This window comes from Stylophora pistillata, chromosome 1 (genome assembly GCF_964205215.1).
Source record: "Stylophora pistillata chromosome 1, jaStyPist1.2, whole genome shotgun sequence".
Taxonomy (NCBI): domain Eukaryota; kingdom Metazoa; phylum Cnidaria; class Anthozoa; order Scleractinia; family Pocilloporidae; genus Stylophora; species Stylophora pistillata.
In genome coordinates, this window is record NC_142519.1 from 31,231,714 (window position 1) to 31,244,190 (window position 12,477).

General features: G+C 38.6%; 1 protein-coding gene across 3 annotated transcripts; it reads right to left on the bottom strand.

Moving 5' to 3' along the window:
* Positions 1-1,479: 1,479 nt before the first annotated feature.
* Positions 1,480-12,197, bottom strand: LOC111343136 (fibroblast growth factor receptor-like 1). 3 transcript variants are annotated; one of them, XM_088749768.1, is made up of 8 exons: positions 11,789-12,197; positions 11,150-11,251; positions 10,885-11,020; positions 9,817-10,110; positions 7,403-7,726; positions 6,897-7,280; positions 3,468-3,515; positions 1,480-2,498 (listed from the first exon to the last, which is right to left on the bottom strand). In XM_088749768.1, the coding sequence occupies exons 3-8, from the start codon at positions 10,952-10,954 to the stop codon at positions 2,203-2,205; spliced, it is 1,416 nt and encodes a 471-aa protein (XP_088605894.1). In that variant the 5' UTR covers positions 10,955-11,020; positions 11,150-11,251; positions 11,789-12,197; the 3' UTR covers positions 1,480-2,202. The 3 variants fall into 3 exon arrangements, with proteins under 3 accessions (XP_088605894.1, XP_088605902.1, XP_088605891.1); XM_088749776.1 differs by lacking the exon at positions 11,150-11,251 and having other exon boundaries at positions 10,885-11,086; XM_088749765.1 differs by lacking the exon at positions 11,789-12,197 and having other exon boundaries at positions 11,150-11,741.
* Positions 12,198-12,477: the final 280 nt, after the last annotated feature.

The following is a 12,477-nucleotide window of genomic DNA, read 5'->3' on the forward strand; positions in this document are numbered from 1 at the left end:
TTTGACCAAGGCCTTAAGGACAAACATAATGTCAGTACTTCAAGGTCAATTGTTAGATTATGCACATGTTTATACTATGCGGATATGGTCAAAACATGCAAGTTAACATCAAAGTCAAAACTTGGCAGACAGTCAGTCGTGAACAACGTCCCAACAACTCCCTCTTATTTACAATATTAACGATATATTACTAAAACCTAGCAGTTTCAATGTCAAAGTGGGTGCTGGCGTCAGAGCTCGAAGGAAATACTGATAATAAGATAAAAATAAGCAATTAGCCCGCATATATGGTACGCAAATATGATTAATTCCTAACTTGTGACGTAATGAGCTGATCTGTCTTTAAAGCCTCGGTATTTTGTACGAAAGACTATTTTAGTGCAAGCAAAATACTTGATATTCGTATCTTCTTTCAGTAGACCAATATTGAATTTCAAAAGATAGAGTTTAAAATGCACATCTGTGACCTGTTTCTCTAAACATAAGGAGAATGTTCTCTTTACTGACTTACAGCATTTCGGCTCTCGTGCTCTCGTACTCTGCGGTTAATCTTTATTCTATTAATGTGACATACAATCAAGCATAATTTTAATAACCTCCGTCTACAAAGGTTAAATACTTAACTAAGAGAAAAACATAACAAAACAGTAACAAGCCGATAACAGCGTCAGTCAAGTTTGACATGCAACTGAATTACCCCGCAGGGACAGCAGCGTGTCAACTGAAACCAAAACATCGGCGCGGCATAGTTAATATGGGCGCAGTAAAACAAGTTTCCGATGCTGAGAAAGCCAAAGCACCAGAAGAAAACGCAGGATAACTGATATTTGTCAAGCTTAAAGTACTAATTAAACATAAGGGTCACAAAATACCTCTCAAGGCTGTGACACAACTTCCTTTTGATCCTGAGAACCGGGTGCGCCAGAGTCACGAAAACAAGATGACAAATTTATTTTCTCACACAAAGAAAAGCTTCTTACGTAATATTCATCGACCAGAGAGTCGTGTATTGTGCATGTTATTCATCACTAACAATAGACATCAATACGCTCGAGGCGGAAGTGACGCATATCTGCGTGTTCTCAGCAGGAAAAAAATCTCTAAACTGTTTTCACATGTGGTACACAAATTTCACGTGCTCGTAAAGAGGCACGCGAAAATCATTTGAAAAACAGTGCGAAAAATGTTACACAATGTTTTCATGCGGTTTTAAATGAATCTCTGGAGCTGACGCGCAAAAAAAAAACTTATATGCAAGCATGCGCACCAGAGCTTTGACAATGATTTGTGACTGGCCCATACGTTCCAAAGGGGCGCCCAATTAACAGACATAAAATTCACACCAAATTCATTATTTTATCTAGTCTGTAGACCTGCAAGAACACTCCGGACCTACCAATAATAGAGGTACTTGTTTTGGAAGTAGTTGTTGCGATAGAAAGAAAAGAATCTAACACGGAGAAGAAGTTTCAGTCCGCATAGCAGTAACACTTATCAGTGGGTTTTTATTCTACCTGCATAGTGTAAAACAATATTCTACCATTAGAATTTGATCAAGTGCTAAATAAATGAAACCAAAAGAATAAGTGAAATAAAAGCCTTTCAGAGAAAAACAAACTAGAACCAAGCATTCAGTTCTTGAAAAATTAAACCACAGTTCACTTAACTCAACTCTATTGGAGCTTAATTACAGAACATAATCTAACCGTGATTTAAAGATGATTCGATTCACTTCTATGTCGAGTTTTGTTTAATATCCTTGAGGTCCATGCGAAATCGCCAAACACATTTAGGTACTAGGTTGTAGTGTTATTTGTTTATTCACTTTTTATTCCTTACCTTATTTAAAGCTGTGTAGCATCATCTTTTTCAGGAAAATCAAAATAGATTTAAAAAAAAATCAGAAATATCGCATGGCGATCAACTGCGTACGATGTCTTAGACGAAACTAGTTTTATAAATCGCTCAGGTAAAAACTAGCGTGTTGAAAGAAAACTTGAATTAGCATTCTCCTGAATAAAACCATGTTTAGAAATATTTTCTCGGCTTTGATGAGCAAAGCTTGCTAGCTACTAAACACTGAATAACCTATTGCTTAAGTCTCTGCCTCAAAAGAAAATGTTGTTTCCAAGCTTCGTTGGCGAAGCGATCATGATGTAAAGAAAATTTCAGAGGACAGAGAGCTGGAAGAACCTTTTTTTCTCAATCTACGTAAAGTCTCTTTAGGTCAGGCACTATTACGTACTCATTCGGCTGAGCTACGTACGTCGTTCGAAGTGATGCGATGTTGTGTCGCCTTTGCATCGTTGTGGACGAGCTTGCTCGAGATTTCTTTACGTGCCAATAACAGACACCGAAAGCTATGATCAACAGAACGACCACGCCCACTGACACTGCGAACACAGCTGCCGGGTACCGAATTCTATCAGTCCAACCTCTTGACGTCTGTACAACTGCTTCACTTTCAGAACTGACGGATGTTGGGCTAACAGTTAAATCTACAAAATAATAAAGAGGTCTGAATACTTGAAGCTTCGATGGGGCCTTCCTAATACTGAATTCTGTTTCGCACAATGCTACTGTATACTACATACTGAGCTACGAAGCCACGAGTTGAACCTGACCACAAATAGAAAAAGTGAATTAAATGCTAGTTTGACTGATTTAAGGATGATAAGACTACAAAAGAAGAATGTATATGTATTTCCACAGGTTATTAGTAATTAAAGTCATTGTAACAAAAAAAAGGTAAAAAATCTGGTTTTTACTGGGATTGAACCCGTTCTTACTAAGTGCGACATGAGTGCTATACCCTCAACGAATCCCTCTAAAATTCTTTGAAGCAGGCGTTGTGTGCTATTACAGGGAAATAAATGGTTATGATAATTCCGTTTGAAACTTAAGTCACTCCCTCATGCCAAAGCTAAGCTCCTGTTTAGTTAGAAGAATACTAAAAAGAAGGCTTCTTAATACATTACTAGTATCGCCTATGGTGTTTTATCTGCTTGGCAAGGTGGAAAAATCGTGAAAGTAAGAGATCCACAAATACAAGGCGCATTCAACGAAAATATGGTCATCCTTATTTGCAGCTGCCATCAGTCAAGATTATTACGAGACTTTCTCATACTTAGTGAGCACGTAACGCATTAAGTGGTGTGTACCTGCTTAACAAATGGCACACCTAAGGGACCAGTTATTATATATCGCCTGGAAGGGTGGAGGACTACGGATGCGGATTACATGACTTTGAGGTACAACAGTTGTCGCCATCATGGTATAAAGGGGGACCACAGAAAATTGAATGGCTAATTAACAACAAATCAGGGTGGAGGGGGAATAAATTAGGTAACCTTTATCGTGACGCAACCAAAATCCTCCAGCTATCCCCTCCATTTAGTTCTAAGATGGAAAAATTAGTTACGACATTAAAAAAGTGAATCATATCCGTTTTTCACGGTTACGCTTACCATCTGTGGTGCTTTCAGTTTTCTGAAGCTCGGCTGGTTGTACTTTGTCTGCACGAATGAAAAATAAACATTGAGTTATGCTCTAATGGAAACAATTTTTCAGCAAATGATCATCTATCCTTAAGCAGTCATTTTTTTAATTGGCCTGCATGTGTTTGATTCATTAACTCCCAAGCGGAACTGAACAGAATCACGACACACAGACTGTAAATGAGTGCTGTAAAATCAAGTCAAAGTAATCTGAACGGCCACAGACCACTCGGTGGCGCTAACTTTTCAGTCAACCAAACTCAGCATGTAATCAAGTAAACATCGACCCTTCGTGACTCCCGAAGCAAAGGAGACTCTCAAGAAAAGAAAGCTGTTTACCAGGGATTCATGGAGAAGGAATCACACCTCACAGATTAGCAAATACTTTCCATATTGCCGTGCGTCTGTTCAGTAATAGATCACGGATGTCGTCAAAATATGCTACTGGTAAAATAACTATTATGGGCACATCGCAGGAAGCTCCTAAGACTGGAATGAAATTATAATGACCGGCAACTTCAACATAAATCTTCTTGATGCAACGAATGCAAACTGCAAGCTCATCAAGATATTCCGTGGTGCAGTCTTGAAACAATTAATTAATAAACACCGCAACGCGAGAATACAAGAATACATCTTCTCTATTAAATCATCTATACACAACACACGAAGATAGAATCAGCGAAACTATTGTTCTAGTTTACGGACTAAGCGGTCACTATCCAATTTGTTTCACGCATAAATTTGGCAGAGGTAAACGCAGTAAAAACCATCACGAAAAAATTACGTACAGGAACTTTAAGAACATCTCAAAAGAAAATTTTGTTAATGATCTGGCAGGTGAGCCATGGACAGCTCTTGACGCGGCCTATGTTGATGTGGACTATAAGCTAGAATGCTGGTATGCAATGTTTATGGATGTGTTAAATGAACATATACCACTGGTCACCCGACGGGTGAAGAACAAACAAACCCCAGCTTGGATGAATCGCGACATCATTAGGCAAATATGTGTCAGAGACAAATTTAAAGCACGTGCCAAACACAGTGCGCTGGCAAGAACAATGTATAAAAGGACCAGGAATCAAGACCAATCACCAATGCAAAGTCCAACTATTTCAAAGAAAAGATTGTAGAAAATAAAGACAACACAAGAAATCCGTGGAAATTGTTAAAACATTCAGCACCAACCAAATCCAGCTCAAAAGCACCCAACGTTATTTCAGTTAATGGGTAAACACGTTATTGATCCAGTGAAAATAGCGGACGCATTCAATGAATACTTTACTTCGACTAATGCAACAATAGTGCCACCTGATAAAGAAAACTTGGCAACCTCACAATCTGAACTTGATGTCCTCTTACAGAACTTTGTTAACAGCCATATGCCACCCTCATCACAAGATAAATTTTGTATCCTACCTATTACCAAGGAAATTGTTGAAGCAGACCTAAGAAAGATTCCTTCAAACAAGGCAACTGGTCTAGATGGCATCAGTGTCCGTGTGCTGAAAGAAGCTCTACCAGTAATATCCTCAAGTCTCGCGCTTATTTATAATGCTAGCATCAGTAATGGCGTTTTTCCTGCTGTCTTTAAAATAGCCAAAGTATTCCCACTCCACAATAGAGACTCAACACAAGAGAGGGGCAATTACCGGCCCATATCTGTTCTACCTCTACTCTCTAAACCGCTAGAAAGACACATAGCTTCTGCCTACTTACAGCATCTAACTTCAAACAATCTACTATATAGTAACCAGTCCACTTATCGCCCATATCACTCATGTGAAACTGCTCTGCTTAATATTTCTGACAACTGGTTGAAAGCTATGGATAGTGGTGAACTCGTTGGTGCTGTCTTTTTAGACCTGAGTAAGGCCTTTGATTTAGTCAACCATGCAATCTTACTCGCAAAACTTGATAAATATCACAGTGGTACAAATGCAATGAAGTAGTTCAGATCATATTTAACAGGCCGCACACAAGTTGAATCTGTCTCTGGTGTGTTATGCAGCCCTTCAAATCTTGATGTCGGGGTACCACAAGGTTCCATCCTAGGACCACTTTAGTTTTCTATCAACATGAATGATCTACCCCTCTCGTTAAAGAACACTGAAGTCGACATTTATGCCGACGACACAACGATCTGGTTGAGCGGAACTAACTGTACAGATATTCAAAATACTCTGAATGATAGTCTAGACAAGGCCAACAGTTGGTTTAAACTGAACCGGATGAAACCAAACAGAAAAAAGACCAAACACCTGCTAATTGGTTCCTTGCAAAAGCTAAACCATAGGAGTGAGAAAACAATGGAAATACATATCGGTGGCATCAGGCTGGGAGAGGCAGCGAGAGGGAGGCTGCTTGGAGTCGTCATTGACCAAAATCTTTCGTGGAACTTACATCTTGACCATTTGATTAAAAATTTTGAACTCTACAATTTGTCTTCTTTAAAGAGCTAAAGCTTATTTAACCTTAGCTTGCAGAAAAATGTTATATACTGCCCTCATCAAGCCAATTCTAGAGTATTGTTGAACGGTCTGGGGTACTGTTGGGAATCGTACCGTTGGGAATCGTAACCGTTGGGAATCGTAACCGTTGAGAATCGTAACCGTTGGGAATCGTAACCGTTGGGAATCGTACCGTTGGGAATCTGGGGTACCGTTGGGGTACCGTTGGGAATCTTCAAAGAGTTTTAAGACAACAGAAAAGATGTGCTTGGCTAATTTTGGACGCCGATACTCATGAATACTCTGTCAAGCTTATTAACAAATTAGATTGGCTCCCTATAGACGATATTATACGTATTAGGAAGCTTTATATGCTTCATAAAATAAATAAAGGACATTGCCCCGCTTATTTTAATAAATACATTGAATATATAAGCAATACCTGTAATTATAATTCGAGATCAGTTTCCAATAACAATATAACAACACTAGCCTGTAAAAGGAACTCTGGCCTCAGAACGTTTCACTCAAGCCCTTGTCGTTTGTGGAACACTCTTGATCCAAAACTTGGGTCACTCTCCCATACAAATTTTAAAAATTACTTATTTAAACTCTAACGTAATAAGAATTCGTTTATTGATCATTTTCAGATTTGTAAAACCTTCTAGTTTTATTAGTAGTTATTGATTAATATCGTTATATCAGTTGGTATATTATTCTGATAGTTAATGTAATAGTTAATTAATTTGATCAATACGTTTTACTACTTTTAACTGTAGGAGGGCCATTATGAAAACTACTGGGTGACCAGTAATCAATGTGTTTTACCCTCGTTAAATAGAGTTTTCTTCTTCTTCTTCTTCTTCTTCTTAAGACTCTGATAATAGTAAAGTTCATCATAACAAAAACTGTTCAGAATTAGAAATCTAATTATGGTTTCACCCACCGACGTTTTGGACAATGATGTATGCATGTTCGACTGCGTAGCCAATGGCATTTCCCACAATGCAAGAGTATTTTCCCACGTCCTTCTTTGTGACATTCATCAAAGTCAACTTCACATCATGGAACGCAAACTTTTTGCCGTTACTTTCTGACATAATTACATGTTGGTCTGTTTCGTCTTTATTCACGATTTCGTAGTGTGGACTTTCGATAGAACCGTCTACTGAACTGTTAGCCAGACCTATAGAACGCACGGGAAACCACCTTAGCCACTGGAAATGAGGGAAGGAATCGCTTAATACTTTGCACGTTAAAGTGGCACTTTCTCCTCGATTCACTGTGACATTTTCCATAGATAGAACAAGTGGTTCAGCGCGAGCTCGTTCTAAAAAAAAGTTATAAAGAGAATTCTGTCATTGTTATGCAAAAACATCATCATCTCTTTACTTGCAATGTTAATTTCAATTTGGCTTTTAAAAGGGGTTTACATTGATTTTTTGTGCTTACCATGAACATCTACTTTGTAGGTATGATTAATCCACCCGTATGAGTTGCTCACATTACACATGTATGACCCTGTGTCAGAGGGAACCAAGTCTATCAGACTCAACTTGGTTGTCCATTGACTCAAATAGAGTTTTCTACCACCTTTCCTTTCCTTAAACAATTTTCCGTCTTTGTACCATTCTACTGTAGGAGGAGGGTGTCCATCGGCAGAACAATCAAGCTTTACAGAGTTGCCAACAGGTACCGCAAGAAGGTTGCGTCTCATCTTGCCTTGCGACACCGTGAATATTGGAGCAACTGTGATCTTTTCATTCAATCTTGCAGCTAGATTAAGGTATTAAAAAAAAGAAAAGGAAAGGATTTGCTTTCGGATTCCCTGTTCGATGACGAATATCATCATGTAGCCAATCATTTGTCATACTTGCTGTTGCATTTTCAGTGAGGTCTAAGAGGATGAAGTCAATCCAGTTATTACAAGGTGAATGAATGAATGAATGGAAACCTTTATTTAAGTGTCTATGTTTTTAACTATAAGCTAATGAGGGACACTAAAAAATTTAAAAGTGAAATACATTTACATATATAGATAATAGTTATTTACAGTAGATAATTAAAAAGATTATAAAGTGATTTAGTTAAGTTTGAAATTTCAACGAGAGGTATGGCTTTTCTTGGCAAGTGAAGGGCTATTAGAAATGTTTTCGATTTTATCCATACACGCCTCTTTGGAAATACCACACATCAAGAGGAGATCGAGATTTCAGAGGGAGAGGCTTACCAACAAGAGCAATTTAGGGGACAGGACTTCCTCTCATTTCCTCTTGGTACCAAACAATATAATTTAGTTGAGCTTATTTCACGGGCTGGAACCAGTTTACTTCTTAAATGAAATGAAATTATTATATTTGCTCTTCGTTAGATTATAAATCACAATGAAGCGTATCTCCACGAGTTCCTTTTGGGTCAGCTGGTAAACAGTGATAAATTTTTTGCTTTGTTTTCCTCTCAGCCTTCTCTATAGAAGTAGGTAATCGACTCTTTCGTTTCTTTTTTGTCTTTTTTTTGTGAATAAGGCGGAATATGTTGGGCGGACCGTTTTATTGAGGGTCTAATTGAGAGTTTCGGATCTAGCCTCTAACAACCCCGACTCTTTAGAGAATTCTAAACCCCGTTAGCGATGTTGTTTTCTGTAAAGTTTAACCGGGTCGGATGCCATTACCGCTGGGAAGTGGTATCGGTAATCCTATCAAAATTACTAATCAATTTGTTTTTACTAACGGCTAACTCATTAGGCAAGTAAACGCGGAAACAAATACTGGGAAACCGATGGAAATACCTTTTTCTCGTGTAATCCCCTAAAATTACCCTGGGGCAGAAAATGAAGTAACTGTTATGACGTAGAGCTCTGGCGCATCTCAGCTGACTGTACCACTTTCCATCGCCAATGCTATCATAGTTGTACACTGACTACAGGTTATCACATTTCAGAACATAAGTTGTGAAGTCGCATATTAAACAGCAATCAGCATTGTGTGACTTTTTTCGGGTTTTTTTCGTTGTTTTTCTTTTGGGTCAGTTGGTGTACAATGATAAATTTTTTGCTTTGTTTTCCACTCAGTCTTCTCTCTAGAAGTGAGTAATCGGCTCTTCCGTTTCTTTTTTTTTTTGTCTTTTTTTTTTTGTGAATAAGGCGGAATATCTTGGTCAGACCGTTTTACTGAAGGTCTACTTGAGAGTTTTTTGGATCTAACCTCTCACCACTCCTGCTTCTTTAGAGAATTCTGGAATTCTCTTTAGAAAATTAGCGACGTAGTTTTCTGTAAAGTTCAAGCCGGATGCAATCTACAGTATAGAACTTAATAATGCGTGTAACATGCGTGATAGCGTTTTCGCTATTAATTTATTTCCGAAAGCACCCCTTCTTTAAGATGCCCCTCCTGATCCATCGCTAAAATCCACAGTAATCGAAATTTATCGCAATATTACCGTTGGGAAGTGGTACGCTAATCCTATTAAAATTACTAATCAATTTGTTTTTACTAACAGCTAGCTCTTTCGGCAAGCAAACGCGAAAACAAAATACTAGCAAACCGATGGAAATAGCTTTTTCTCGCGTGTAATCTCCCAAAATTACCCTAGAGCAGAAAATGAAGTAACTGTTAGGACATAAGGCTCTGACGCATCTCATCTGACTGCATCAATTTCCACTGATCGCCAATACTATCATAGTTATAACCTGAGTACAAGTTACATTTCAGAACATAAGTTGTGAAGTTCACATACTTCCATAAACAACGGTAAACAACATTGTATGATTTTTTCCTTAGTCGCTCACTGCAATACAGGTAGCTATTAAATGAACCTTTGACAATGCATGAAAAATAACTTATGAGCTGGTTGTGAAGTTTACATACCTCCGACAATGAGCTGCATTGTATAACGATTTTTGCCGCAGTCGTTCACCACAACACAGGTGTAAAAGCCGGCGTCCTCTTTTTTCACCCGTTTTATCTTTAGGTATCTGTAGGGTTTTAACTTCATACGATGATGACTCGATGGAGTGAGCGTCTGATTATCCTTGAGCCAGTGATACCTAGGTCTTGGGATCTGACCACTGGTTCTGATCTGGCAAAAGAGTTTTACATCCTTTCCATGGTTCACCTCAACGACCTTCTTTTCGTTTACATTCTTTTCATGAATGTAAGGCACTGAAGAAGATGAGATATTTCTGTGAGTCTTTTTAAATTCTTATAGTTTGTTTACGTCTAAGTGCGCCCTAATCTTCATTTTGGGTACTCGATCAACCTTTGAATAGCTGTGGTTAAGCCCATGAGCGTGCGTAAGGAGGATGAACAATATTTATAACAATAGCTATTGAAAAGTCGTTATAACATAACCAAAGTAAAGCGCGCGCTCTGATTGGTCAATTTAGCGTCCCCCATTTGCCGATGCAGTGATGATTTTGTAAGAAAGAGCTCGAGCCAAAAGGTCAGAAGTGCGCCGTTTCGCAAATTACAGATATGTAAATCTGTAATTTGCGAAACGAGCTCTTTGAAGACTCTAATGATATGTAACTTATTTCTTCCGATGCTATAACACTTTTCGTAGATACAACTCGATGCAGTGATGATTTTGTAACAAAGAGCTCGAGCCAAAAGGTCAGAAGTGCGGCGTTTCGCAAATTACAGATTTACATATCTGTAATTTGCGAAACGGCGCACTTCTGACCTTTTGGCTCAAAGTCTTTATTTATAAATCATCACTGCATCGAGTTGTATCTACGAATTGTGTTTACGAATCGGAAGAAATAAGTTATATATCGCTAGAGTCTTCGAAGAGCTGGTTTCGCAAAATACAGTACGGATTTACTCGTTTCGTTTCGTTTCGTTTCGCAAAATACAGTAAGCCGTTCGCGTAACAACACATAACAACATAAACTTACTCCTGACAACAGAAAAGGTTTATCGCGGATTCACACCAACCTGAACATGCATCCAGAAAACTTAGGAAAGCAACAAGAATCGTTTTCAACGGAGGCGAAGTGAGCAACATGGCGATGAAATGATAACCTCCTTTGGCTGATTCCACTCCGGCGAATTGCTTCAGTTGTACTCTCGTCTAGAGCCCGTTAAGACCGCGAAAGAAAAAGAGGTCATTGACCGTCGAAGATTTTAGAAAACCAATCTATTGACAGAGCAGAATTTGGGGCAAGATTACAAAGAAAGAAAATTCTATTAATTTTCTTACCTGTTGTTCATGGAGAAACAAGATAACTTTGCGCAGGATTCTACAGCAGCCAACGGAAGTCAAACTTCCGTTGGATTCAGACTTTGGCTGATGACCAAGACCCTCGGGGCAAACATAATGTAAATACTTGAAAGTCAATTGCCAGATCACACACATATTTATATCATGTTCAAAACCGATGCGAGTTTACATCAAAATAAAAACTTGGCAGACAGTCAGTCGTGGACAAGGACCTAATAACTCTCTCCTATTTACTGAATGTTCACGATACATCTCGAAGAAAAAAAGCGAATTAGCAAATATAATTCCTAACTTGTGGCGTAATGGGATGATCTGTCTTTAAAGTCGGCGTGGGGTTTTGTACAAAAGACTATTTTGGTGCGAGTAAAATATTGATATTTGTATCTTCTCTCAGTGACCAATGTTAAATCTCAAAAGATGGAGTTTAAAATGCACATGTGTGACCTGTTTCTCTGAACACACGGAGAACGTTCTTTTTAACACATATAGCATTTCGGCTCTCATCCTTCGTACAGCAATATAAGTCTTAGAGTTTCTGCAGGCTACAGGTGACATATTCTGCAGTTGAAATTAAATCTTTTTTCTATTAATGTGACATACAATCAAGAAAAAACATACCAAAAAATGGGTAACAACCAGGTAACAGGGTCAGTCAAGTTTGACACTGAATCAGTCCGCAGGGACAGCGTGTCAAACCGGGACTAATACTTCGGCGCAGCAAAACAAGTTTCCGATGCTGAGAACACCAAAGCGCCAGAAGGAAACGCAGGATAACTGATATTTCTCAGGCTTAAAGTACAGAAACGTAAGGACCACAAAATACCTCTCAAGGCAAGACACAACTTCCTTTTGATACTGAAGGGTTCGCCAGAGTCACGAAAACAGGTTCTGTCCTCGTGTACCGGTTCACAAGAGCCGATACAAAAGACCGAACAATACACAACAGCCAACCAATGACTCCTAAACAAAGAAAGAACAGTGGTAATTCCCTTGTGAACCGGTACACCAGGACAGAACCCGAAAACAAGATGACACAAATTTATTTTCTCACAATAAGAAAAGCTCCCTGCATAATATTCATCGATCAGAGTCGTGTATTGTACATATTATCAATCACTAACAATAGGCCACAATACGAGGCGGAAGTCTTAAAATACCTACACGCATATCTGCGCGTAGGCAAGAGGAAAAAATCTCTATACTGTTTCCACACGTGAAAATAATTTGAAAAGCAGTGCGAAAAATGTTATAGCTATGACACAATGTTTTCATGTGGTTTTGAATGAATCCTCGGAGCTGTTATGCAA